This window comes from Podarcis gaigeae, assembly GCF_964106915.1.
Source record: "Podarcis gaigeae genome assembly, chromosome: 11".
NCBI classification, from domain to species: domain Eukaryota; kingdom Metazoa; phylum Chordata; class Lepidosauria; order Squamata; family Lacertidae; genus Podarcis; species Podarcis gaigeae.
In genome coordinates, this window is record NC_139687.1 from 47,845,966 (window position 1) to 47,872,435 (window position 26,470).

The 26,470-nt window shown below is 44.5% G+C and overlaps 1 protein-coding gene across 8 annotated transcripts in view; it reads left to right on the top strand.

Annotated features, from left to right (window-relative positions):
* Window positions 1–26,470, top strand: part of RANBP3L (RAN binding protein 3 like) — a 48,165-nt gene that overhangs the window by 11,329 nt on the left and 10,366 nt on the right. For 2 of the 8 annotated variants that reach the window (XR_014556375.1, XM_083703591.1), the window contains exons 2-14: window positions 3,334–3,440; window positions 5,039–5,075; window positions 6,823–6,900; window positions 7,423–7,497; window positions 7,672–7,743; window positions 9,071–9,207; window positions 12,589–12,671; window positions 14,055–14,139; window positions 14,992–15,088; window positions 16,827–16,960; window positions 17,327–17,447; window positions 18,589–18,731; window positions 20,473–20,659. Coding sequence is in view for 5 of the 8 variants with exons in the window: in XM_083703591.1 (XP_083559717.1) it covers window positions 3,334–3,440; window positions 5,039–5,075; window positions 6,823–6,900; window positions 7,423–7,497; window positions 7,672–7,743; window positions 9,071–9,207; window positions 12,589–12,671; window positions 14,055–14,139; window positions 14,992–15,088; window positions 16,827–16,960; window positions 17,327–17,447; window positions 18,589–18,731; window positions 20,473–20,659 (1,356 nt within the window). In the remaining 3 variants the exon portion in view is untranslated. The remainder of the gene's footprint in view (window positions 1–3,333; window positions 3,441–5,038; window positions 5,076–6,822; window positions 6,901–7,422; window positions 7,498–7,671; window positions 7,744–9,070; window positions 9,208–12,588; window positions 12,672–14,054; window positions 14,140–14,991; window positions 15,089–16,826; window positions 16,961–17,326; window positions 17,448–18,588; window positions 18,732–20,472; window positions 20,660–26,470) is intronic. The other 6 variants (XR_014556376.1, XM_083703592.1, XR_014556377.1 and 3 more) reach the window with 4 other exon arrangements.

Here is a 26,470-nt window from a genome sequence, read left to right on the forward strand (position 1 = left end):
CTTGTCATTGGAAGAGCAGGTGAGAATGAAAGCTCCCTTCTGCCTGCCTTGTACATTACGATGATTTTTCGACATTGATACTAACAAAAACAAAGGCATTTTTAAAACCATAAAATGAGCCTCCCTAGATCAGCCAAAGGCCCAGCTAGTTTAACATCCTTGCCATGCACTTGACACACTGTTCCTGACTCTATGTGGGGCTACCTTTGAAGGTGACCCAGAAACTACAACTAATCCAGAATGCGGCTGCTAGACTGGTGACTGGGAGTGGCCACCGAGACCATATAACACCAGTCCTGAAAGACCTACATCGGCTCCCAGTACGTTTTCTAGCACAATTCAAAGTGTTGGTGCTGACCTTTAAAGCCCTCAATGGCCTCGGCCCAGTATACCTGAAGGAGCGTCTCCACCCCCATCGTTCAGCCTGAACACTGAGGTCCAGCTCTGAAGGCCTTCTGGCGGTTCCCTCACCAAGAGAAGTGAGGTTACAGGGAACCAGGCAGAGGGCCTTCTCAGTAGTGACGCCCACCCTGTGGAATGCCCTCCCATCAGATGTCAAGGAAATAATCAACTATGTGACTTTTAGAAGACATCTGAAGGCAGCCCTGTTTAGGGAGGTTTTTAATGTTAGATGTTTTATCATGTCTTTAATATTCTGTTGGGAGCTGTCCAGAGTGGCTGGGGAAACCCAGCCAGATTGGCAGAGTATAAATAATAAATTATTGTTGAAATTATTATTATTACTCTACCATCTGATGAAATGGGACGTCTGAACGCTATGCACTGTTGAGCATGTATAGGCAAATACCAAATGCCTGATTTATTGCTTTCCTGCAGTGCTGTGCATAGTCACTTCCCCATTGGGCTATAATATTATTTCATATGGCATGTTATAATTAACAACCCATTACACATTTTTGCAGCTGGGTTTTATGAGAACAGAATATATTTGATTGCATAGGTTTTGTAAGGAGGATCCCAGATACTCTGGAGACTATTCATATATGCACACATATACTGTACACTGAAAGATTAAATATATCTTATAAATATTTTTAAATACCCTGGAAAGGAAGTGTCCAATCTGTATTTGGCAACTATTTCAGAATGTCCCAACATTAAATGGTTATGCTAGCTATGCCAAGCTCTATATAAAGTTTCTTAACTGTCTGTGTGGTGAATCGATGAATATTTTAATAAGTTTCACTTGAGCAATGCTCATGTAAATTATACAAGCTTGTGGGGTGGATTCACAAATTATACCTTTGTGGGGTGCAGTCAAATCTACCTCTGTTTTTTTAAACATGTGGTTAAGTTATCAATAACTACCTCCACATGCAGAATTCTGTTTCTGTGCAATTTGACTAGGCTGTAATCATTAACAGCTCAGGAGAAATAGTTCATTATTCCTTTTCTTTAAATAGAGTTGCATATATAACCAAACTGTGGTTTGTTTAAAGATGGGTATATGGGCCATAATTGCATCCTTGCTCAGTTTTAACCCTGCCGTTACGTCTATTAAGTTACTTTTAGGAAGATGAAGAGAAGCACCTAAAATTGCTTGCTGTTGATTTGAGAACAACACTTACTATTATTATTATCATTATTAATTAAATTCATATTCTGCCCTTCCTCCCATAGGGGCCAGGGCAGTAAAAATATTAATTGATAAAAAACATCTGGAAATAGTTCCAATACAGAGGCAGACTGGGAAAGGGACAGCGCCTGTCTAATATTTAACAGGAGAGAATTTCACATGGTAGGTGTCAGGACACTAAAGGCCCAATTCCTATGGAACATGGGTAGGCAAATAACCTTCTAAATCCAGCCCACAGATGGTCTGGGAATCAGCGTGTTTTTACATGAGTAGAATGTGTCCTTTTATTTAAAATGCATCTCTGGATTATTTGTGGGGTCTGCCTGGTGTTTTTACATGAGTAGAATGTGTGCTTTTATTTAAAATGCATCTCTGGGTTATTTGTGGGGCATAGGAATTCAATCATACTATTTTTCAAAATATAGTCCGGCTCCCCCCACAAGGTCTGAGGGACCGTGGGCCAGCCCCCTGCTGATAAAGTTTGCTGACCCCTGCTATAGTGTGTTGAATGGATACCTGCTAAAATGGTATCTGCAGAAGGTCCTATAGATGATGTTGAAATAGGATAGCTTTGTATGACATGGAAATTGGACGTTTGTGCAGGCATCCCGTGCCGTGGGGTGAGGATGAAATGAGGGTGCATGCATGGGACGCACTCCCAAAGAGAAGCCAGAGACAATGGACTCAGGCTGAAGTGCAGGTTTCCACTGCAAAGGAAACCGGTGGGCCAAGAAACAGCCAAGTGATTGGGTGGATGTATGTTAATGTTGCACAGGTGGGGCAAAGGCACCTTTCTTTGAGGCTGAGAGGATGAGCCACAACTTGTCCTTCAAGATAAACAAGTCGTTGTAAAATGTGTTTCTGGGTGCTGTTTCCCTGCCACTTTCTGAGGCCCCAGTCAGGCAAATGGCTGAATTGGACCACACATCCTAGGTTGAAACAAGGTGATTACGGGGCAACTGGAGCACCCCCTAAGCTGCTCCTGCTACCAGAACCGTCCCTATCATTAGGTAAAGGTCCCAAACCTGTTTTGGAGAATAGAAACATCAAAGTACACAACAATAAACACATCCCCCCCCATCTAGTACAAAGCTGCTTTAGAGAATACAAAGGTAAAAGTAAAAAGGTAAAGGTAAAGGGACCCCTGACCATTAGGTCCAGTCGTGGATGACTCTGGGGTTGTGGTGCTCATCTCGCTTTATTGGCCGAGGGAGCCGGCATACAGCTTCCAGGTCATGTGGCCAGCAGGACTAAGCCGCTTCTGGCGAACCAGAGCAGTGCACGGAAACGCCGTTTACCTTCGCACCGGAGCGGTACCTATTTATCTACTTGCACTTTGACATGCTTTCAAACTGCTAGGTTGGCAGAAGCAGGGACCGAGCAACAGAAGCTTACCCCGTCGTGGGGATTCGAACCGCCGACTTTCTGATCAGCAAGTCCTGGGCTCTGTGGTTTAACCCACAGAGCCACCCGTGACCCAAAGGTAAAAGTACACAACAATAAATACGGTACATTTTTTCATCTAGTACAGCTGCATCCCCGAAAGATAACAGAAAAGGCAATGGTGTGGATTTGAAGAGGGCATGGTGTCAAAAGATGAAATATTGTGTTCCCAGAATAGCTGGGTTCTGTTCAGAAATCCCAAATCAACGAAAACCTGCTATATTTGTATAGTGCAAAAGGAAACATTATTTGAATTCACACACTTTAATATGGAGTCTTTCTTCTTTCCCAAGGCAGATCCGTGATTGCACAGCCCATATTTGTTTTCAAGAAGGAACGCCCTTGCAAGGTACGAATGGAAGCCTCCCCTTCTTGCATTTCTCCTGACAACACACCTGGGGTGAGTCAGGGCACAAGGTGGGAGGTGCAGGACCACAGCAGCAGGTCTATGTGGGTTCAGCAGAGAGTCTGCATTCATAGATACATCTGTACGCACCTGGGGCAGATGTGTAATCAGGAATTCTGGAAAACCTGGGTTCCCAGCCATAGTAGTAGAATTTAGAACAGGGGTCAGCAAACTTTTTCAGCACAGGGGTGGTCCACTATCCCTCAGAATTTGTGGGGGGCCGGAATATATTTTTTGGGGGGAATGAACAAATTCCTATGCCCCACAAATAACCCAGAGATACATTTTAAATAAAAGGACACATTCTGCTCATGTAAAAACATGCTGATTCCCAGACCGTCTGCGGGCTGGATTGAGAAGGTGATTGGGCTGCATCCGGCCCACAGGCCTTAGGTTGCCTACCCCTGGTTTAGAAGTTACAGTGGTACCTCTGGAGGCGAACGGGATGCTTTCCGAAGCCCTGTTCACATCCTGAAGCGAACGCAACCCACATCTGCGCATGTGCGGGTCGCGATTCGCCGCTTCCTTGCATGCGTGTGACCTCAATTTGCGCGTCTGTGCATGCGCAAGCGGCAAAACCCGGAAGTAACCCGTTCCGTTACTTCCGGGTCTCCATGGAGCGTAACCTGAAAACGCTCAACCTGAAGCATATTTAACCTGAGGTATGACTGTACAGTGGTACATCGGGTTACAGACGCTTCAGGTTACAGACTTCGTTAACCCATAAATAGTACCTTGGGTTAAGAACTTTGTTTCAGGATGAGAACAGAAATTGCGTGGTAGCGGTGCAGCAACAGTGGGAGGCCCTATTAGCTAAAGTGGTGCTTCAGGTTAAGAGCAGTTTCAGGTTAAGAATGGACCTCCGGAACGAATCGAGTTCTTAACCCGAGGTACCACTGTACTCTGAATGCATACAGAGCAGCGGTGGGGAATCTCAGGTCTTGGGAGCAAATGCAACCCTCGAGGTCTCTGCCCCCTGGAAGTCTTCCAAGGACACTCCCCTCTCCCCAGCCCATGTCCCGTTGGTGACTGTATTTTACACACTGAGTGTTTTTGTGCGGTTAGAATATGTTGTTAAGCTCTGTTAATGTCTCTTGCTGGTCTGGATGGAGGAGACAGATGAAAGTGTGAGTGCATGTAGAAAATACAGTGGTACCTCGGGTTACAGATGCTCCGCTAACCCAGAACTAGTACCTCAGGTTTAGAACTTTGCTTCAAGATGAGAACAGAAATCGTGTGGTGGCAGCAGGAGGCCCCATTAGCTAAAGTGGTGCTTCAGGTTAAGAACAGTTTCAGGTTAAGAACGGACCTCTGGAACGAATTAAGTTCTTAACCTGAGGTACCACTGTAGTCTGTAGCTAAGAGTCACATTTGTTGCCCTGTCTACTTTTGCTGCTGAGGTGGGGCTGATGAAAACTGATCTCCAACATCATCTGTTCATGATCTAGACTGAGCCTCAGTTTCTGCTATGCATTCTGTTACACATATTTCCAGGGCCGGCAAAAATCAGTGTCCAACTAGGGGTCTCTCTTAAAATAACTGACATCTGGCAATCCTCAACTGAGGGCTGACTACTCTCTTTTTCTGTCCAGAGGCCTGCAGAAGATCCTGTGTGCAAGACCGAAAAAGGTAATTAGGCGGCAAGAATTATCCTAGCTAGGAAGTGGGGAAAGCAAGGTAGATTCCAAATAGAAGAGTCGTATAAAGAATTGTGGGATATAGCGATTAATGATAAATTAACGTGTGCTGTCAAAGTAGGAAGGGGAATATGGAAGAGAAATAACTTTGAGGAGATATGGAAACTATTTGTGGAATTTGTATTGTTAAAACAGAAAGGGATCAAACCATCCCAAGAAGTGTTACATTTTTGGAAAATAGGATAATTATGAAGGTGGGGTGCACATTTTTTTTAATTATTATTATTACTTTGTTAAAAATAAAATAATAACAATATGTGTATTTTTAATGTAATCATTTATTTTTGTTAAGAAAGCTTCCAACACCAACTGGTTGTAAAGTACATAGTATCATTTTTATTTAGTAAATAGGTATTCACCTTAGTCAACCCAGGGCATCAACATATCACCTAGATTCAATCCTCTGCCTCAGGATTTTTCATGCCAATAAATACCTCTATTGCTTCTGGTTTGGCAGCAAATCTGATATGGCATCAAACCTGAGACTAAGCAGCTACATATATTCTTGTCCCTTTTTTTTGTAAGTAGGGTCCCTGCACATCCAGCACCTGCATTCGAATGAAAAAATAGCCATATCTACAAAACTTGTTTTATTCAGCCTTTTGAATAAAGGGCTGTTCTCTGCCCTCTGCAAACCTGGGCATGTGATTATCTTAGTCATCGGTGGGATATGGGCAAGAGCGTACTCTCTCTTGGACAACTTCCTCAACACGCAATAAATTTTAATTATAATTTAATTATTCAAATATACTTGTAATCCTAGGATAATCTACCCTTGTTTAGGGAGAACCCTTGATTTATCAGCCATCTTCTGACAATCACAAGACAGCCTTATTTATTTATTTATTTACTTACTTACTACTGCATTTATAGTCCCATTTCCGCCCCCCCCCCCAAGCAGCTCAAGGTGACATACACGGTTCTCCTGCTCATCATTTAATCCCCACAACAGCCCTGCCTCTCTCCACGTAGAGGACTGATCACATAGGTCCTTACCACCTGGGGAAGTGGCAAGGATCTTTTTTATTTTAATAATAAATTGTATTAAATATTTTTGGGGGGTTACGAAAGCATGTGCTTTGTCTCTTTTTTCAGGTTGTAGAGTCTTTATTGTTGTTGTTTTTTTTAATTGCATTTATTTCCCACCTATTTCTCCAAGGAGCTCAAGGTTTCATCCATGGTTCTCATTTAGTCCCCCAAACAGCCCTGTGAGGTACGTTAGGCTGCTGAGAGGCAATGGCTGGCCCAAGGTTACCCGGTGTGTTATGTACTGAAGTTCTCACCCTGGGCCAGCAGGGGGATACTGTAGATAGTTATGCAAATAAGGAATCGAAAGTGACGTTCAGTGATTGGATAGTTTTAGAAAATTGTTACAGTTACATTGTACTGGAGCTCTATGTAAGCAGGCTGACTGAACTCTTCAGTTCAGTTCTGTCCTGGCCTGTGAATAAACAAGAGCTGTTTGAAGAATCGCTGTGTCGTCTGATATGTTCACTCACAACTTAACACGGTGCACTGAGGGAGGATTTGAACCTTGGTCTCCCACATCCTAGTCTGACAATCTAACCACTATGTCACACTGTGTAGCCTTGGGTTTGATTCCTTGGGGCTGTTGTATTGCTGAGGTTGAAAGGAATTGTAGTGCATGATGATGTGTACTGTGTTTTTCCCCCTTTTAGTTTCCACTGGTTATTCCAGAAAACGTGCAAGATCGTCGTCTTTTTCTTTTCAAACTTCCGACTTCCAGTCATACAGAGGTATGACTTCTTAGCCCGTTTCCCTTTCCAGTACTGTATTGTACATTGAGAGTAAACCCCTTATTCTACCTGCTTTCAAATTGTATTCACTCAGTTGGAATTAAATGCTGAACAGCAAGTTTTACCTAATTCCCACTCATTTCAAAGGGACTTAGTTAAGCATAGCTTGAAATGGACGACAGTGGGATGTGAATGGTTGTAGGGCAGAAACTGTAAGAATAATCTCATGCTTAGTTCAGCTTTCCCCACCAAGTGTCCTCCAGATGTTTTGGATAAAATTTCCATCATCCCTGACCATTGTGGATGGTCACCCTGAATGCAGTTGATAGGAATTGGAATCAAAAATATATGGAAGGTACCAAGTTTGGGAAGTCTGCCTTAGTCTATATATCTGCCAAGTTTTTTTTATCAAAGAAACATGGTGCTATAATTGTGTTTACATGCTGGCATAATTACATTTGCTTAAGTTATAAGTGTAAAATACCCTTGAGGAAATTTATGATTTGCTTCTTGTGTTTCCAGAAAATGTTCTTTCCCCCAAAAGAGCAAGATCATCTTCCTTTAACATCCTTTCAACATTTCCACCACCCCAGCCAGGTAAATTAAAGTATGACTAAAGAGTGATTTAGTAGGCCGGAATAGTATTATTATTATTTTGTCAGTGCTTGAGGGAGTTTTGACTCACTGGTAGAACTCAGTACAAAATAAACAAGAAGAGGAAAGAGGAAAAAAGAAAAACAATTTAGCTAAACATTTTGCACTGTTTTGCAGTAAAGAAGAATAACATATTCATGACCTCAGCGCTACTACAAAAGAACATTGCTGTGAATGAAACAGAAAAAGGTACAGTTATTACAGTGCAATGGAACCATTGTGGGATGCGGGTGGCGCTGTGGGTTAAACCACAGAGCCTAGGACTTGCCGATCAGAAGGTCAGCGGTTTGAATCCCAGCGACAGGGTGAGCTCCCGTTGCTCGGTCCCTGCTCCTGCCAACCTAGCAGTTTGAAAGCACGTCAAAGTGCAAGTAGATAAATAGGTACCGCTTTAATGGAGCCATTATATGGAGCTATTACATAGGCCCCTTTATATGGACTAGAAGTGAAGGAAATAGAGGGCATTACTATGGAAAAGCCTCTATTGTACATGAAATCCTGCCATGTATGTCACACTGCCCCCTAGCTTGTGGATGATCATGGAACTAGACTGGAAGGAAATTTCTAGGACTTTCCTAGACTTTAGATTGTGCAGAAAGGGTGTTATGAACCTCATTTAAACCCATTGTTCAGGCATATCATATAACTCTCAATTTACCATGTATACCATGCGCCCCGTTTGTGACCTATTTGTTTTTACATTCATGTGGGATTTTGAAATTTTGCAAAATTTGCTTCAGCTCTAGTGTACAGATGTAAGAGCAAAATATGTTTTTAACCACCTTCCCTCCAAAAATCTAGAAAGTCTTAGGATGGAGTTAGAAGGCACTTCAAGGTCATCTAGTTCAACTGCATGCCCATGCAGGAAACCTCCTACTAGAGCTTCCCTAATAAGTGTCCACCCAGACTCTGCTGAAAACCCTTCAAATTACAGTGGTACCTCGGGTTACATACGCTTCAGGTTACAGACTCCGCTAACCCAGAAATAGTGCTTCAGGTTAAGAAATTTGCTTCAGGATAAGAACAGAAATTGGGCTCCTGCAGCGCGGCATCAGCAGGAGGCCCCATTAGCTAAAGTGGTGCTTCAGGTTAAGGACAGTTTCAGGTTAAGAACGGACCTCCGGAATGAATTAAGTACTTAACCCAAGGTACCACTGTATGGCAGTGCACAAACCATCAATTTAATTACATTCTCCCCAAATAATCTTGGGGATTGTCGTTTACCCTTCACAGAACTACAATTCCTAGAACTCTTAACAAACTACAGTTCCCATGATTCTTAGCCAGCGTGGATGTGTGATTCAAATATATTGTATATGTATAGCCTCGTGATTCTGTGACCTAGCTGCAATGTTCCTAGTGTGAAAATATGACAGAAGTTCATTTGGCATGACTATCATAATGAAGGATTAGTTTTTCCTTCATTCATGTGACTTTAAGAAACCCTTGTACAAGAAGGGTGTGCAACAAGAAATAACCATTTTTTAAAAATCCCTGTTTCTCTCTATTCTGCAAGGTCTTCCTTCAACAAATGTACAACGGGATGTTTTAAGGCCTGCCATCTTACAACCACCGCAAGTTCCTTTGCACAAACCAGTAGAGAAGATTGAGATTGAAAATGTCCTGGAGGATAAACACGAATCAGACACTGAGGTAAAATATAGCACACATAGGAAGCCTTGTTCCATACATAATACCTTATGGAATTGGGTTTTTATCACCCAGATGTCTTGCAAAGAAGTACAAGGACTGGGTACTACTTCAGTATTGCAATACAGTGGTACCTCAGGTTACATACGCTTCAGGTTACAGACTACGCTAACCCAGAAATAGTACCTCGGGTTTAGAACTTTGCTTCAGGATGAGAAGAGAAATCGCTCAGCGGTGGTGCAGCGGCGGCAGCGGGAGGCCCCATTAGCTAAAGTGGTGCTTCAGGTTAAGAACAGTTTCAGTTTCAGTTAAGAACGGACCTCCAGAACAAATTAAGTTCTTAACCCGAGGTACCACTGTACTCACACATTAGCCACATGAAGCCATGCTGCACCCCGTTAGGGCATGTGGTAGGCAAAGATCTGAAGTGGGAGCTGAAGATACTCATGTAGCCCCTTTACTGAAGCTGGACCACAAAAGGGAGTAAAGTTGTATCCTCCTCCTCCTTTTTTTAAGCATCTCCATGCCACTGTTTCTGATCCAGATTGAGGACCACACACTGGCCCTTTGCAAAAGAAAAATGATGGGCAAACCGTGTGATGGATTCCACTTGTAGTTTGGCCTTGATGCAGATCGTAATAGACAGGCTCATGCAGCAGATGCAGTTCTTAAAGGCACTTGAACTGGCAGTGGGGGCAGATGACCAACCCAAGCCAAGTACCGTATTTTTCGCTCTATAAGACAAACCTGACCACAAGATGCACCTAGTTTTTGGAGGAGGAAAACAAGAAAAAAAATATTCTGAATCTCAGAAGCCAGAACAGCAAGAGGGATTGCTGCGCAGTGAAAGCAGCAATCCCTCTTGCTGTTCTGGCTTCTGGGATAGCTGTGCAGCCTGCATTCACTCCATAAGACGCACACACATCCCCCCTTACTTTTTAGCAGGGAAAAAGTGAGTCTTATAGAGCAAAAAATACGGTATTTCCTGAGTTCCATTAAAATAAGGGGGCCAGTTTGTGTTCTGGTGTGAATGGCATTTTAAAGCTGTTCTGGCTAGTATTCCATCTATTTTTAATGCCCCTTGTAGTGAAGTTGGGAAATCTTAGCATGTTAAAACTTTGGTTCATGTAGGCGTGAGGAATTGTGGGAGAGTAAAGCTGTGGATTTCTGGGAAACAGAGGTCTGGTCTCCTTAACTGCAGACTCCCTGTCTTTAGAAGTGAGAATCAAATTGCCTCCTGTCTTTGGGCAGGAAGAAGATGTTATCTGATTTGTAAATTCTGACAGTTGGGGAGGTCGGATGTGGAATGGGTGTGAAAAGGCTATCAGGCAATTTACAGCTCAAAAAGCCTGGTACGAGTCTGGGAAGGAAGAGAGTACCTTTTGATCTCAAGGTCCTTTGAGCATAAACAAAGTTCAGCTGTCTTGGTCTCCTGACAATCAGGAGTTATAGTCCCATCACACAGCCATTGGTATTTGGTAATTAACCAAAAGAAATGATTGGTTCCTAAACCCCTTCTCCACGTGGGATCCTCAAGGATAAAAGTTTGAGGAACTGAGATGCAAATTGCAGACCACCATGACTGGTGTTTTGCGACCGAGGGCGCTTGACCAGCAAAGAAACTTTGATGACTTGCCGTGTTTTGAACTGTTACTTTGAGTATGTTTTAGTCAGTTATACTGCACAACATTTTTATTTTTCTTGTTTGTAACCTTTTAAGAAACGTGCAAGCTTTTACTTGCTGAGTGGCTTTTTCAATAAATTTGGAAAAGGACTTTTGCCTTTTGTATTTTGTGCCTTTTGCTGGAGAAGCTGAACTGGTGCCTGACCACTTGATACACACTACCTGTTGGATTTCTTTCTGCGTCACGGTAAAAGTGACACAGGGTTGGGCAACCTGGTAAATATCGAAGGGGGGTTCTCCTCCTTGGACCCCATTCAAGGGTTGACCCAGGAAAGGAGGTTGTGGCAGCAGCTTTATACCATTTGTTTTGTGACTTTCAACACCTCGCAGATGAAGATGTTAGACTTTTTGGAGCTAACTGACCTGACTGGAAGAATCCGCGATCAGAAAGAAGAGGAATATCAAGAAGATTGGAAGAAATTTAAAGACTATTTAGCCAAATATTGTAACATACGATAAGTAGAAGTTAATTGAAAGTATCAAATGGGCCTAGGACTGGAGTAAGAATGAATTGTAAAATACTATGGATTTAGATAATTATGAAAAGAGAAGAAGATTGAAAATTAAAGGTGTCAATTTGATTAGAAAGAGGATATTGGAGAGCTGTTAAAAAAGTGATTCAGTGAAACTCAGTAAGGAGGGATTCAAAGAAGTCAGTTAACAATGAAAATCAAATTAGGTCTTAAAGTATTAGGTGTTTACATGTTTGTTTTTGTTGCCTTTTTTAGTATTGTAATGTCTTTTTTCTTTATTTGTGTGTTTTATTTGTTATAAACTTGGAAAATTAATTTGAAAATTTGAAAAAAGGGGGGTGGATAGCAGCCAGCAAACACGACACCCCTATGGTAGGGTAATTGAAGGTGCCACTCACCATATCCAGAGAAGGTGTACTGTCAGGGCTGCCTCTAGGTCCCAGCTCACAGAGGACCAACGCCAGGTTGATGTAATGTACAAAAGTCTTTATTGAAGTTTGGTTTCCATTCCAACGCCAGAGCGTGCAGCCCTACGTCTTAACCTTAGATCGGCGAAGTCCTGTCTGACTCATCACCCCTTCCGCACCAGTTTAAGATCCTAGCCCTACTCCACCTCTTCCGTTGTTCTTTCCTCCTCTGGGTCCTCCTGCCCCCTGGGGTTTCCTCCTTTCTGGACTCTTCTGACGCTGACCCCCCTGAGTCTTGCCCCTCCTTCCGGCGGGCTTTAGGACCTGGCTCCCTATCCGGGCTACCTGCTGTGCCGCTCGCCTGTACATTTGAACTTGGCGCGCGCGCCCAGCCGGTAACCTTCCTCCTGACCGTTTCCCCGCTCTCCGATGGAGGCGTGGTCAATCCTGACTCATCTCCTCTCGCTGGTAGTGAGAACACTGGTCCCGATTCCTGGGACTCCTCCCCCCCACTGCGCTCTGGTGGGGAAGCTGGTCCTGATTTCCAACTGCTGCTCTGGGAGTCCCCGCTGGTCCCTTCCTTCTGGGGTTTCCCCCTTGGCACCCCCCTTGCCCTGGCCATCGGCGCTCCCTTCTGTGAATCTTCCGATTCGCTGGAGAGGCTCGTGGAATCCCTCTGACCACTGTCACTGCCTCCACCCCCCTCGGATTCCTCCTCCTCGCTCTCCATCTCCGCCCACTCCTGTGCCTCTGCTCCTGAACCCCTGACATGTACGCTTTCAGAAAACAAGAAAAGCCAAATTGGTTTAATTGTTTTTAGGTATCTGGAGACACCTGTTTGTGGGCAGATGACTCAGAAAGGCCGCTTCCATCTCTTCACATTTCGGGCCGTCAAACAATAAGGTAAGCTAAATGAAATATTTTTGGGGTGGGAAATGGTTCTGGAAGAAACGAAACATTCACATTCTTTTTAAACCTCTTTAATAATAAAGACCCCCTTTGCCAATGGGCCCTGTCCATGATTGTCTGTGTACATTCCTGCCACACTGCCATATGCCCACATAGTATCAGAAAGCAAAGTCTACACACAAAGAGCTATAAATGCATAGGCTGCCCACACCATCAGAAACCTCAAACCCACAGGGGTCCTGATAATATGGAGAACCTACAGGTGTACAATTGCACTGTACACATGAAGACTCCCCTTTTCTGATGTTGCAGTGGTATGTGGGCATCCTGAGCAGAAATATTTGGGGGCAAGATTGGTGGTTCTGGCCCCGATGCGGCTTCCAGGTGTTGACTAAATGCATGGAACTCTGCCTCGTTCTGGATGCTACATGTTATGTGAGTCGTTGGCAAACTAGACATTAAGCAAACAGGATGACCAGGATGGCAAAGGGTTTCGGAAACCAAGTCCTATGAGGAGCAGTTGAAAGAGCTGAATACATTTAGCCTGGAGAACAAGGTGATCAAGGGGAGATATGATCATTGTCTTCAATTATCTGGAAGGCTGTCATTGCAGATGGCAGAGCAGACTTGTTCCCTTTTGCTCCAGATGGCGGGACTAGAACTCATGGGTGGAAACGGCAAGGAAGCAGATTTCTGCTGAACATTAGGAGAAACTGTGTAATGGCAAGAACTGTTTGTCTTGGAAGGTGCTGTATTTAAGCAGAGGCTGGAGGTCCATCTGTCAGGGAAACTCTTGTTGCCAGAGTCCTGCGCTGAGCAAGGGGATTGGACTAGAGGACCTCAGAGGCTATCAGTCTATGGAGGGATCTCTTCTGAACAGCCCAGTTATCATTTCTCTGGCTTTAGAACATCTGGCTTTTAGCTATTGCCCCAAAGAGGTGTCCTATAAAATCCAAGTGGTTTCAACACGGTCTACTCAAAGTAGTCTGCATTTGTATTGGATTTGATATTTGTATTGATATCCGTATTAGAATTGAAATTGATTATATATACATACCTGTTGGTTTTAAAAATTGTTTTATATGTTATTTTTCATTATTTTTAAATTGTTTTCGTATTAGCCAAATGTTTTAATGGTTTTTATATATGCAATTGTTTTCCATCTGCTTTAATCACATTCAAGAAATGGATGCCCCATCATAAGCAATTCATAAAATAAATAATAATTGTTGACACTAGACTTTTCTGGCAGGACTCCAGGAAAACAAACACAGATACACATATATGTGAATCAGATTTACTTGTATTCCCCCCCCCAAAAAAAAAGTTGATTAGGCTTCTTCTCCCCTGACTCGTTCTTTCTTTTTCCATTTTAAGCAACCAACTACCTGAAGGCAGAACTTTCTCAAGCAGTAGGCATTCTGACTTTGTGTTTGGAGAAAATATAGTAGAAAGAGTTTTGGTATGTTTTAAAGATTTTTATCTCATTCTGGGGGGAGAAAACCATGTAAAATGACTTAGATGAGTCTGTATCCAACGTTCCAATACAGTAATTTATAAGTTCTGACTTTACCATAGATATGCCTTAATTTAGAACAGTTCAAAAAGCTCTCATAATTCTAGTTAAGGCAGGATACTATTCATAGTCTGTGCAAAAGGTAAAGGTAAAGGTACCCCTGCCCGTACGGGCCAATCTTGCCAGACTCTGGGGTTGTGCGCCCATCTCACTCAAGAGGCCAGGGGCCAGCGCTGTCTTTAGACACTTCCGGGTCACGTGGCCAGCGTGACATCGCTGCTCTGGCGAGCCAGAACCGCACACGGAAACGCCGTTTACCTTCCTGCTGGTAAGTGGTCCCTATTTATCTACTTGCACCCGGAGGTGCTTTCGAACTGCTAGGTTGGCAGGCGCTGGGACCGAGCAGCGGGAGCGCACCCCGCCGCAGGGATTCGAACCGCCGACCTTTCGATCGGCAAGTCCTAGGCGCTGAGGCTTTAACCCACAGCGCCACCTGCGTCCCAGAATCTAATGTATACCAAGGCTTCTTGTGGAGGAGAATTATCTGCTGGATTATTTTACTATTAAAGTATTTCTAGAATATTTTAATACAGGATGTTTGTAAAAGTTGCACATTATCCTGCTTTATTAAAATCAGGATACTATCATACAAGTATAACCTGCTCCTTGTCTCGTTGCATATTTTACAATGCCATTCATTTTTAAATTGTTAAAAATAAGTAAAATATCAGCATCTGACATGCTCCCAGTTGTAGTTCTGATTTTGTCACTTGTAATGCCTTCCTGAAATTTTTCTAGAGGCCAGCGAAATCCCCAGAGCTGCATTCTGAAAGTGGCAACAATGAAAAAAAATCCACGTCTCCTATAGGTTTTCATACCAGGTCTCCACAGACAAGTAGGTGATCTTTCTTACCAAATAAATAACATTAACTTGTTAGCATGCAGCTTTCATTTTGCACTTCATGATGTTGTGATTGCATTTGGTAATCCAAGAGAAAAGACCCACTTAATTATGAAGCATAGCCAAAAACACATTTAAAAGCACGTGACTTTTCCCCAAAGAATCCTGGGAAATGTAGTTTCTTTGGGTGAGGTCCCATGTGGGATGTGCTTCAAGTTTCTGGTGTGGATTTGCCCTCAGACTGTTCTGCTGTTCAACTCCAGCAGATGTCGGGATCCTATAGCCCTCCAGATGTTGTTGAAACTACAACTACATCCCTCGCCACTGCCATGCTTCTTAGGGCTGGTGGGTTTTTTTCTTCAGCAACATCTGGAGGGTCAAAGGTTCTCTACAGGAATCTAGAGCTGAGACCAGTGTTCTTTGCTCCAGCTGGTAGTGACTTTCCAATGACTTTCACATCCCTCACTGCTTGATCCTTTTCAGACTCTAGATGCCGGGGTCTGAGCCTGTGTCCAACTGCATACTCAGAACTGAGTGGAACTGAGTGGAAATTTCTCAGATGACATTTTTATCAGAAAATTTCTGAAATCTTTCTTTCCCGCACCCTGAAAAAGGCCACTTTCCAGGATTTTACTTGAACACTCACCAGCATTTTTGTCAGTGAGGTGGCTTCCATTCACCAGCTCCTCAGAACAATACAGTGGTACCATTGGATACAAACGGGATCCGTTCGGGAGCCCCATTCGTATCTAGAAGCAAACGTAACTCGCGATGGCACGTCTGCGCACATGCACGTTGCTTTTCGCCGCTTCTGCGCATGCGCAAGTGGCGAACCCGAAAGTAACATGCTCCATTGCCGCAAAGCACAACTCAAATGTGCTCAACCTGAATTGCATTCAACCCAAGGTATGACGGTACCTTTTCTTCTTTGGCAATCACTCGTAACCGAGTAAGATTGTCTTCCATAAACACAGTTTTAACAATGAGTCCGTAAGTGACTGTGGAGGTCAATTCTGGATCCACAGGTCCTTCCACAGTGGGGACACTGGTTTCCGGACGGGACTTGATCACGTTGTGGATTTGCCAAGCATGCCTTCCTCTTAGCACATTTCTCCCTTGCGTCCTGAGTTTGAGTGTCTTCAAAGCCCTTGACACTTTCGGTAAAGGCTGTTCTCCAATTGGAGTGCTTGCAGGCAAGTGTTTCCCAATTGTTGGTGTTTATACTACATTTTTTAGATTTGCCTTGAGACAGTCTTTAAACCTCTTTTGTTGACCACCAGCATTACGCTTTCCATTTTTAAGTTCGGAATAGAGTAGTAGAGACGATAATCAGGCATCCAGGAACAACACATTAGAATTAGAACAACATATTATTAGAATTAGAATTACGCTTGGAAACCTACTAGGAGCCACTGTAGATCTTTTAGGATTGGTATTATATGGTCCCAGCAGCTGCTTCCAGTCACCAGTCTAGCAGCCGCATTCTGGATTGATTGTAGTTTCTGAGTCACCTTGAAAGGTAGCCCCACATAGAGCCCATTGTAGCAGTCCAAGCAAGAGATAATCAGAGCATGTACTGCTCTGGTGGGACAGTGCTCAGGCAGGTAGGGTCTCAGCCAGCGTACTAGATGGAGGTGGAGGATTAAAAATGGTGGCCAGGCTGCCAATAAAACTGCAAGGTTTTCCTTTCATAGAAACCTGAGGATTTTTCATTATTCTCCTTTCTCTATAGCGCCATTTTTTGCCAAGGATACAACACTAGTTGAATCAGCTGCTGCTTATGTATCTAGCAAACCGACACAAAGATATTTATTAGATAAAGTTGCAGTGACTACAGGAGAAGAGGCAGAGCACAATGTCTTACAGGTATATCTTTTCCTAAAAGATTTATTGGTGGGGAATTTCTGTTATAATTGAAAAACAGGCCATGGCCTGGTCTGCACATAACACTAAGCCATGGTTTGTTAAAACAAACCATGAGGTACCCAATAGTTGTCTGACAGGGGATCAAATAACTCACAGGTTGTTTCTCCAACATTTGTTCTATTTTTCTTTTCAAGTTTTGTGAATAAGCTATAGTAATCCATTTAATTGCCATTTCTTTTTTTTAAAAAAGCAGCAACATTTTTATTTAATAGTAAGAATATAAATGACACAGAAGTTTTAGGTTTTTTTTTTTTAAAAAAAAGTGTATGTCTGAATTGACAATTTTATCAAATTTTCCCATTTTAGATCAACTGCAGACTCTTTTTATTTAATAAAGTATCATCATCCTGGACTGAAAGAGGCAGTGGCTCTCTGAGACTTAATGATACATCCAGCAATCAGTGTGGAATGCTGCAGTCAAGACTGAGTAAGAATTAATTTCACCATTAAGCCCATCTTCCCCATAGGCAATTATCAATGTGGAAAATGTGCAAAGATGAGCAAATTGTATTTACAGCTATAACATATTGCCAAAGGGTTTAGAATATAAACGTCACAATCCAGCAGACATTTTATTTGTTTAAGTTGGGGGTCTCATCCATTTAACTACATGTTAGTCAATTAATCAAATGAGCTCCCATTCAGTAATTGATTTATTAAATGTTCACGCTATGTCTTGGAAATCTTGCATACATCATGGTTTATATATGATTCAGCTGCAGTATTTTTTCCAAATAGGTAAATAAACACATGCAAGAAACCTACACATACACAAGAAAAAAAGGCACTCCTTATGCATAGTGCAAACATTAAAACATTAAAGACTGACACATACAATTACATTTGCAAAAGTTATGAATATGTTCGTATTAACAAAATACATTCATTTTAAAAATCCTAACCTTTATAAATTTTACAACTTTATTAATGCAGTTTCCGAGTCATTTATTTGAAATTCATTTCTAATACATATTGAGTCCCATATATTACAAATGAATTGCGTATAAACAACTTGGATACTCCATTGACAAAACTATAACATTTATAAAGCGTAGGTTTTTAAAAACAATTAAATGAATGCATTGTGCAGATAGGAACATATTCATCATTTTTGTGTACTTCCTCTTTTAGAGAGAGTCATTTGCAGACATAAAGTTTGGTTTATAGTACACTATCATGTATTCAGACAGGCTATGGAGATATTCAAAACACTGAACATTCTCAAGAAATGGGAGTGTTTGTCACAAATGGTGAGTAGTTGAGTTAGACGATTTAGGAATAGTGGATAAGTGAGTTTATTTATTCTACTACAATGCATTTCCAGACATAAGATGGGGTGGGGAGGTGGGGAATTCCAAACTTCTCATGGTTTTAAAAGCCAAGGTAGCGGGATGCTGGACTCATTGAGCCATTTGCCTGATCTAGCAGACTCTTCTTATGTTCTTAAGTTTCAGAAGTTGAGTAACTTGAGTTTTGCAGTGCTACCAGACGAAATCTCCCCCATTAAGAAAAGGGTATTTAAATATTATCTTCCTTTCTTTCTAATGTTCCTTTTCTCCTGTTTATAGTAATGCGAAATCATGGGAGCATGAGGCTCATTCTTAACACCAGACTCTGGACTCAGATGGTCATAGAGAGAGCAAACCGGAAGAGTCTGTGCATCACGGCTACAGATTTGGAGGACTCTTGTGTCAAGGTGTTTCTAATACAGGTAGAGCCAACCAGGAGCTGCTGCAGCAAAAATTCCTGAAACTCCCTGCCTCCACCTTCTGCCCTGGCCAGAACAAGCAGCAAGGTTTGGGGTGCAGTGGTTGATTTGCTACTTTGCTTCACTATTCCCTGGCCAGTGGTGTAGCTAGCCGCTTGGGTGCCCAGTGCGGTGCACAAGTCCTGCAGCCAGGGGCAGGGCGAGCTGCCCATGGGGGTGGGGCGCACTGCGTGGAGCCTCTCCCATGCCTCCCCCTCAGCTGTAGCTGGAGCCTGCAGGCGCCCAAGCCACCACGTCACTTCCAGGAGAGACTCATGGCTCGGGCACACTGCAGGCCCCGAGGTTAGTGCCGGCCCCCGCAGTGGGGCGCCCAGTGCCAGCCACATTTCGTTACATTTGTTGACTGAACTAAAAAGTTTTGTGAGCCCATTTTTTTTAAAAAAAATATTATTATTATTATTATTTTTAAAAACCCTAATATTTTTGTCATTTTGTCACCCCACCCCCTCAGGGCTGACACCCGGGGTGGCCCACACACCCCGCACCCCCTTCTTCCACCACTGTCCCTGGCCAGATTGTTTTGCTACCCCCTTTGCTTAGCTTTAAAATTTTAATTGCTTCACACTTCTGTTTGCATATTTATTGTCTGTAGTTCCATTGCTTTTTGATGACTTGTATCCAAGGTGTTGGTTCCCCAGCACTGCCTGCTGCCATCCCCTATAACAGGGATGCAGAACACTTGACCCTCCAGATGTTGGGGTGTAACTATTATCAGCGCCAGTCAGCAGGGCCAATGGTCAAGAAGATAATAGGAGTTGTTCTCCTATCTGGAGGGCGGTATCAGGAGGACCACATGTTCCCCATCCATGCCTAAACCTTGTTTTATTGTATTCCAGAAAAGTCTTAGTGAAAACTTGCATAAGACTTTCTAGGATGTTTTAACTGTTGCCCCATTTTTGCCATGGACTGGATGCAGAGGGGTGGTGGGAGGCTTCCAGCTGGGGAACCCCCCAAGGAAACCCCCAGGGGAAGAAAGGTTCAGAGCCAGGGGATTGGTGGTGAGATGATGATGAGTGGTCAGAGGGAGAAGAGGGAGCAGACTAGGGGGAGGATGAGATGTTGGAAGCTGAAGAGGTAACAAGCTTCAGTGAGCAGGAAGAGGCTGTGGCAGAGAGCAGCCCAGACTCAGAGGCAGGAGAGGAGAGGGGCCAGGCGACAGAAGTGAGGCAGGCTGCTGAAGACTCTAGGGAGTCTCCCCCTCCTGATGTGATCAGCTCCTCTCCCCTCCTAGAACATGCATAGGAATGACGAGGGTAAAGCAATGAGAGGCAAGACGCCGGAACATTAGGTTGCTAGGAAAGGAACCTTAGAGAGCCTTAGAGAGCAGTGGGGAAGGCGAGACCTTCAATCCTCACAACTGCTCCATTGGGGCAAGACCTACTGAGAAGAGTTGCTGTGATCACTAGGCCTGCAATGTTTTGGTTTCTTTGAATAATGAGTTAACTTCACTGACACCAGTGATTTTGATTTCTGGCCTACTCCTGACTCCGATGCCTGACAGTTCTATGTCAAACCACACTGAGCATTTGAAATAATATGGAATCACAGAATTGTGCAGTTGGAAGGGACACCTGGCACTCCAGTTCTTTTCATTAACTTTGGAATCTCTTTGGTGTGCTCAATTTTTCACTGGTCAATTGGAAAACAGTACCTAATAGACCTATTTGTCTTGTGCATTACACAGGCAAGCTCAAAGGATGTAGCTTCTCTGTACGCAGCAATCCACCACCGCCTTGTTGCAATGAGGAGCTTTGCTGATCAGGAATGTGATGTAAACCACGTGGAGCAAGAGCCAGATATTCAACCACTGAATTATGACAGTGATGAGGACGAGAGTGAAAAAATAACTCAAGTGAGCAACAACAAATCAGGTGAGCAAAGCTCTCTGCAGGACCAGACAAAGGCTGCATTTTTCATAATCCTAAGCCATCTACATAAAAAAAAAAATATGGGGCTGGCTTTTCTGCAAAGTGAGAAGTAGCTCTGCTGTTGTTCATATTCCTTTCCCAGACCCACTACTTGGTGGGATGTGCATTGCCATACGAGAAGGAGGTTATACACACCCCAATATTTTCTTTTTTAAAAAAAATATATATATAGGCACAATGAGGTAGTAGAACAGATTGCACTGCCTTCATCACGACTTTGTGAAAACAGAAAACGATAAATGCATCCAGTATTTTATGTCGTTGTGCTATACTGTATTTTTGTTCTGGTTTGGAATCTATTTTGAGTAATATTTTACTAGAAAAATGGGGAGTGAATATTAAATCACCCGCTGGGAGTGGAGTGGGAAGATCAAAACAAGGTAAAATGAGTCATATTAATTTAAAATCATATGCTTCACTCCTTACAAGGGGTTAAATCCCACTGAACCAAAGCAGGATTTACTTCTGAGCAAACATGATTAGGATTTTGCTGCCAATCAAAATAAGGAATGTAAACAGCAGCTACCCCACTCCTGAAAGTTTCCTGCTTCTGAAAAAAATAGGGTGAGTGGGAGATATTCTGAAGCAACTGCTTTTCAAAGTAAATATTAAAAAGGGTTGACTACTTATTGAGTGATCATTCTTGTTTGTGAAGGAAATGTTGTCCCATATTTTCTGCTGCATTTCCCCATCAATTTAATTACTGTGAAAAATCTGGTTTTGGAGGAGGAGCTCCAATCCTTTTTAATTGTGCAACCTGAATTTGCTGGTATGTGATGGAAATGCTAGCTTCAATACAGTGGTGCCCCGCAAGACGAATGCCTCGCTAAACGAAAAACCCGCAAGACGAAAGGGTTTTCCGATTTTTTAGCGGCTTCGCAAGACGAATTTCCCTATGGGCTTGCTTCGCAAGACAAAAGCCCATAGGGAAATCTCCGGGGACAGCGGGGAAGCGCAGCGCACCTTCTCCTCTGTTCCTGGACCTGTCCTAAGGCTTGCGGTGGGAGGTCCGGGAACAGAGGACAAGGCGCGAAGGGCTTCTCCTCTGTTCCCGGGGCTTGCGGTGGGAGGAGGGTTTTTCCTCCCCACCGCCAACATTCAGAACAGCATTCTGAATGTTGGCGGTGGGGAGGAAAGCCCTCCTCCCACTGCAAGCCTTCAGGACAGGTCCGGGAACAGAGGGGAAGGTGCGCAGCGCTTCTCCTCTGTTCCCGGGGCTTGCGGTGGGAGGAGGGTTTTTCCTCCCCACCGCCAACATTCAGAACAGCATTCTGAATGTTGGCGGTGGGGAGGAAAGCCCTCCTCCCACTGCAAGCCTTCAAGACAGGTCCGGGAACAGAGGGGAAGGTGCGCAGCGCTTCTCCTCTGTTCCCGGACCTGTCTTGAAGACTTGCGGTGGGAGGAAGGTTTTCCTCCCCACCGCCAACATTCAGAAGGCTGTTCTGAAGGCTGGCGGTGGGAAGAAAAGCCCTTCTCCCCCCAGCCTTCAGAAGAGTTCCCGCCTAGGCTGCGGATAGCAGCCTGCTGCCCCGCGCGAGGGGCGCTCTTAAGCAGAGCGCCCCTCGCGCGGGGCAGCAGGCTGCTATCCGCAGCTTGGAGAGCCCTCTGGACCTCTTCTGAAGGCGGGTGGGGGGCAAAAGTCTTTGTCCCCCCTGCCTGCCTTCCCGGGGGATTTTAAAATGCTGGCGGGCGGCAGCGCTGCCGCCCGCCAGCATTTTAAGATCGCCCCGGACAGCGGAGAAGTCCTCCACTGTCCCGGGGTTTTTAAAATGCTGGCGGGCGGCAGCGAAGGCTTCGCTGCCGCCCGCCAGCATTTTAAAATTGCCCCAGGACAGCGGAGAAGTCTCTGCTGTCCCGGGAAGGGGGGGGAAGCAAAGACTTTCGCACCCCCGTTGGCCTTCAGAAGAGGTCGGGGGACAGACTGTCCCCAAACCTGGTCTGAAGGCGGTTTCCATAGGAACGCATTGATTGATTTTCAATGCATTCCTATGGGAAACCGTGCTTCGCAAGACGAAAAACTCGCAAGACGAAAAGACTTGCGGAACGAATTAATTTCGTCTTGCGAGGCACCACTGTATTAGTCTTTTCCTTAGAGAAGTCACTAGAAATTGTGGACCTTTGCCACCAGAGGGCATATTGTTCCTCACGTCTGTGCCTGGCTGGCTCCTACCTATGGCTTCTTTGCATAGGGCACTGTTGAAGGTTTCCAACCATCTGCCATCTCCTTTCCTTGAGTGAACATTTCACCTGTCCTTGACCTTAAGCTCTCTTTTTAGTCGAATTCATAGCCCACTTTTCTGATCTGCCTCTACCCTGAACTCCTTTTCCGTCATCACTTCCTGCTTCCTGCTTGGATAGACTATATCTTATATATATATTATATCTGTTTTTTTAACATATAATTTTCAATAGTAATTAAACATACTTTTACATCTTATTCAAATTTTTAACTTCCATCAATCCTGTCTGAAAATTTTCCAATCTAATCTCTCAGTATGCATTTCTCATCTTCCCTATTACATTTCAAACTCATAACCAATATCTCTATCTTTTTCTACTTTGTAACACTTCATATATTTCTCCTTACAAAACTTCTTGTAGTCCTACTAGCGTAATTTGTTGATTACAGTTGCTCTTCAAATAATTCATATACTTTTTCCAATCTTCTGTAAATCTCTGGTCCCGCAGGTTTCGAATCCTTCCTGTAATTTTGTCCAATTCTGCATAGTCCTTTAATTTCGTCTGCCATTCTTCTTTCATTGGAATTTCTTCTTGTTTCCATTTCTGGGCTAACAACACTCTTGCCGCAGTTGTTGCATATAAAAACAATTTAACATCTTGCCTATTAATGTCCTGACCTATAATACCAAGTAAAAATGCTTCTGGTTTTTTAAAAAATGTATATTTCAACATCTTTTTCATCTCATTATATATCATTTCCCAGAAGTTCTTTACTTTTTTTACATTCCCACCACATATGATAAAATGTTCCTGTCAGGGAACTGCCATCGGAGGGACAGGTGGTGGACAGGCTCCAGGAGAATAGGAGAGAATCTGCAGCAGAGGAAGGAACCAGCAGGGGGAGTGCAGGAGTCACAGCGGAGGGGAGGCTCTGGGATACTTCTAGTGAGAATAGCGAAGAGGTAACAAGACCCCCGTTAGGAACTCCCACCCTTCGCCGGAAACTGTCACGCAGAGAGTCACGAAGGCGCATGTCCGTCAAACAGCTTTTATCTTGGCGTAAATTCCGTAGACGCCCACTGTCAGATTCTACCAGCGACTGACGGAGTCATGCTTTGGGGGCTCCGTTAGTGCCTCGGTTTGGATGACCAGCCAAACCCCAGAGGGATCAAGCTTTTACGCACAAGCAGCTCACTATCCCATCACAGCAATCTGACAGTCTTTGAAAGCAGCTTGTGCAAGCAGAGGGCATCATGAGCGAACCAGCCGGAACCGGAGGAGCAGGAGCTGGAGCTGGAGCAGGTCCAAGCCTGGAAGAAAGGTACAGGGCGTTGGAGGTCCAGCTGGCGCTGCAAACGGCGAGGCTCGAGGAGAGGAGGGCTCAAGATGCGGATAAAGGGAAAACCACCCCACTTGCCAGACGGGTGCCTGGATTGGTGCAGAAATTTTGGGGGGGATCCCAGGAACTATCAAGCCTTTAGGACAGAGATGCAATATGCTCTCAATCTACTGTTTGATGACTTCCCTGATGAGAACTCTAGAGTGGCGTACGTGATTGGCCATCTAGAGGGAGGGGCGAAGGACTGGGTTCGGCCCCTGATGGCAGCCAATAATGAAATCTTAAAGGACACAATGAAGTTTTTTCGCGCCATGGACTTGATGTTTTCCAGCGAGATCGAGCAGGGGGTGGTGCGCAGACAGTTAATGGCGTGTAAACAGGGGAGCCGATCTGTACGTGAGTACTGGACTGAGTTCACCATGCTGATTCATAGACTAGGGTGGGACCTTGCTAGTGAACCTATTCAAATGCTGTTTGAAGAAGGTCTCTCTCCGGCAGTGAAAGATGAACTTTCCCGGGCGCCTAGGGCAGAGTCTATGGATCAGCTGACTAAATCAGCGCTGTCCATAGGAGCACGCCAGGAGGCTAGAGCTATGGAAAAGCGGGAAGGAAAGGGGGAACGTTGGAAGGACTTCCGCATTCCAGAGATTCCGGAGCAGCCTTTCCCGCCAGCAGAGCCGATGGAACTTGGAACAGCGCGCGCGCGCGCAGTTTCAAACACCAGTGAAGGGCGGAAGAAGGAGGGAAAGAGCGGCAAGAGATGCTATCTCTGCCAACAGCCAGGTCACTTTGCCAGAGTCTGTCCGCAAAGGAAGGAATGGCAAGGGATGGCGGGAACTGTTGGGGGGAAGGAGGAAGAAGAAATCACGGAGCAAGTAAAAGCCAACACCTGGTTGCCAACATCAGGGCACAGCAGCCAGGCCAGGGAGTAGTGAATGTGCCCACGCCGGAACCTCCAAGACCAGCGCTTGTGATAGAGGTGTTGCTGGAACTGGCAAACGGACACCCACTGAAGATAAAAGCGCTATTGGATTCAGGTAGCTCATGTAATTTCATGAGTAAGGAGTTTGCAGCTGAACACCAGATACAGACTATCCCATTAAGTAAGCCTTTGCAGGTTACCACGATTGATGGGAGGGAGCTGTTGGGAGGAGAAGTGAGCCAACAGACTGTACCAATGATAATGAGGGTGGCAAGACACACAGAACTGATAGCGTTTAATGTAGCCACCTTGGGAGGAGCTCCTATTATCTTGGGTATGAGCTGGCTGGCGCTACACGATCCGCTAGTAGGCTGGCATCAGAGAGTGGTTTCCTTTGGATCAGCACATTGCCTAGAACACTGCAAGGAGGGAGAGGCTCAGGCAGGGGCCAGGGCCACTCTAGCAGGGATGGAAGTGATGGACAAGGGGAAGGTGCCACCACAATACGCTGACTTGATTGACGTCTTTAGCGAAAAGGAAGCAGATAAACTGCCCCCGCACAGACCCTTTGACTGCCAAATTACCTTACTCCCAGGAGCACAATTGCCAGTGGGCAAGCTGTATGCAATGTCAGACAGTGAGATGCAGGAGTTAAGGGAGTTCATTGACAAGAACCTCAAGCGAGGTTTCATCAGAGAGTCACGAGCGGTGGGGGGCAGCCCAGTGTTCTTTGTGGACAAAAAAAACACGGGCAAGCCCAGGCTTGTATGTGATTTCAGGGCCCTAAATGCAGTGTCAGAACCAGTGACTTTCCCTATGCCTAGAATTGATGACATTCTAACACGGGTGAGAAAAGGGAAAATTTTTACCAAGCTGGACCTTAGGGGGGCATATAACTTGATACGTGTGAGAAAGGGGGATGAGTGGAAGACCACTATGTTCACCCCCTTGGGGGCTTTTGAGTACCGGGTTATGCCTTTCGGATTACAAGCGGGCTCCGCCTGCTTTCAATCATTCATGAATCACGTCCTGGGGCCACTGCTCTACAAGAACTGCGTAGCGTTCTTAGATGACGTCCTGGTGTACTCAGAGAATGAGGAGCAGCATGTGCGAGATGTAAGAGAGGTACTGAGCAAGCTGCGAGAAAACCGGCTGTGGGTGAAACTGGAGAAGTGTCAGTTTCATACCAGGGAGGTGGAATTCCTGGGGTACCGGTTGTCTGACAAGGGATTGGCCATGGATCCCAGCAAGGTTCAAGCGGTACTGGAATGGAAAACACCAAAGACCAAGAAGGACGTGCAAAGGTTCCTGG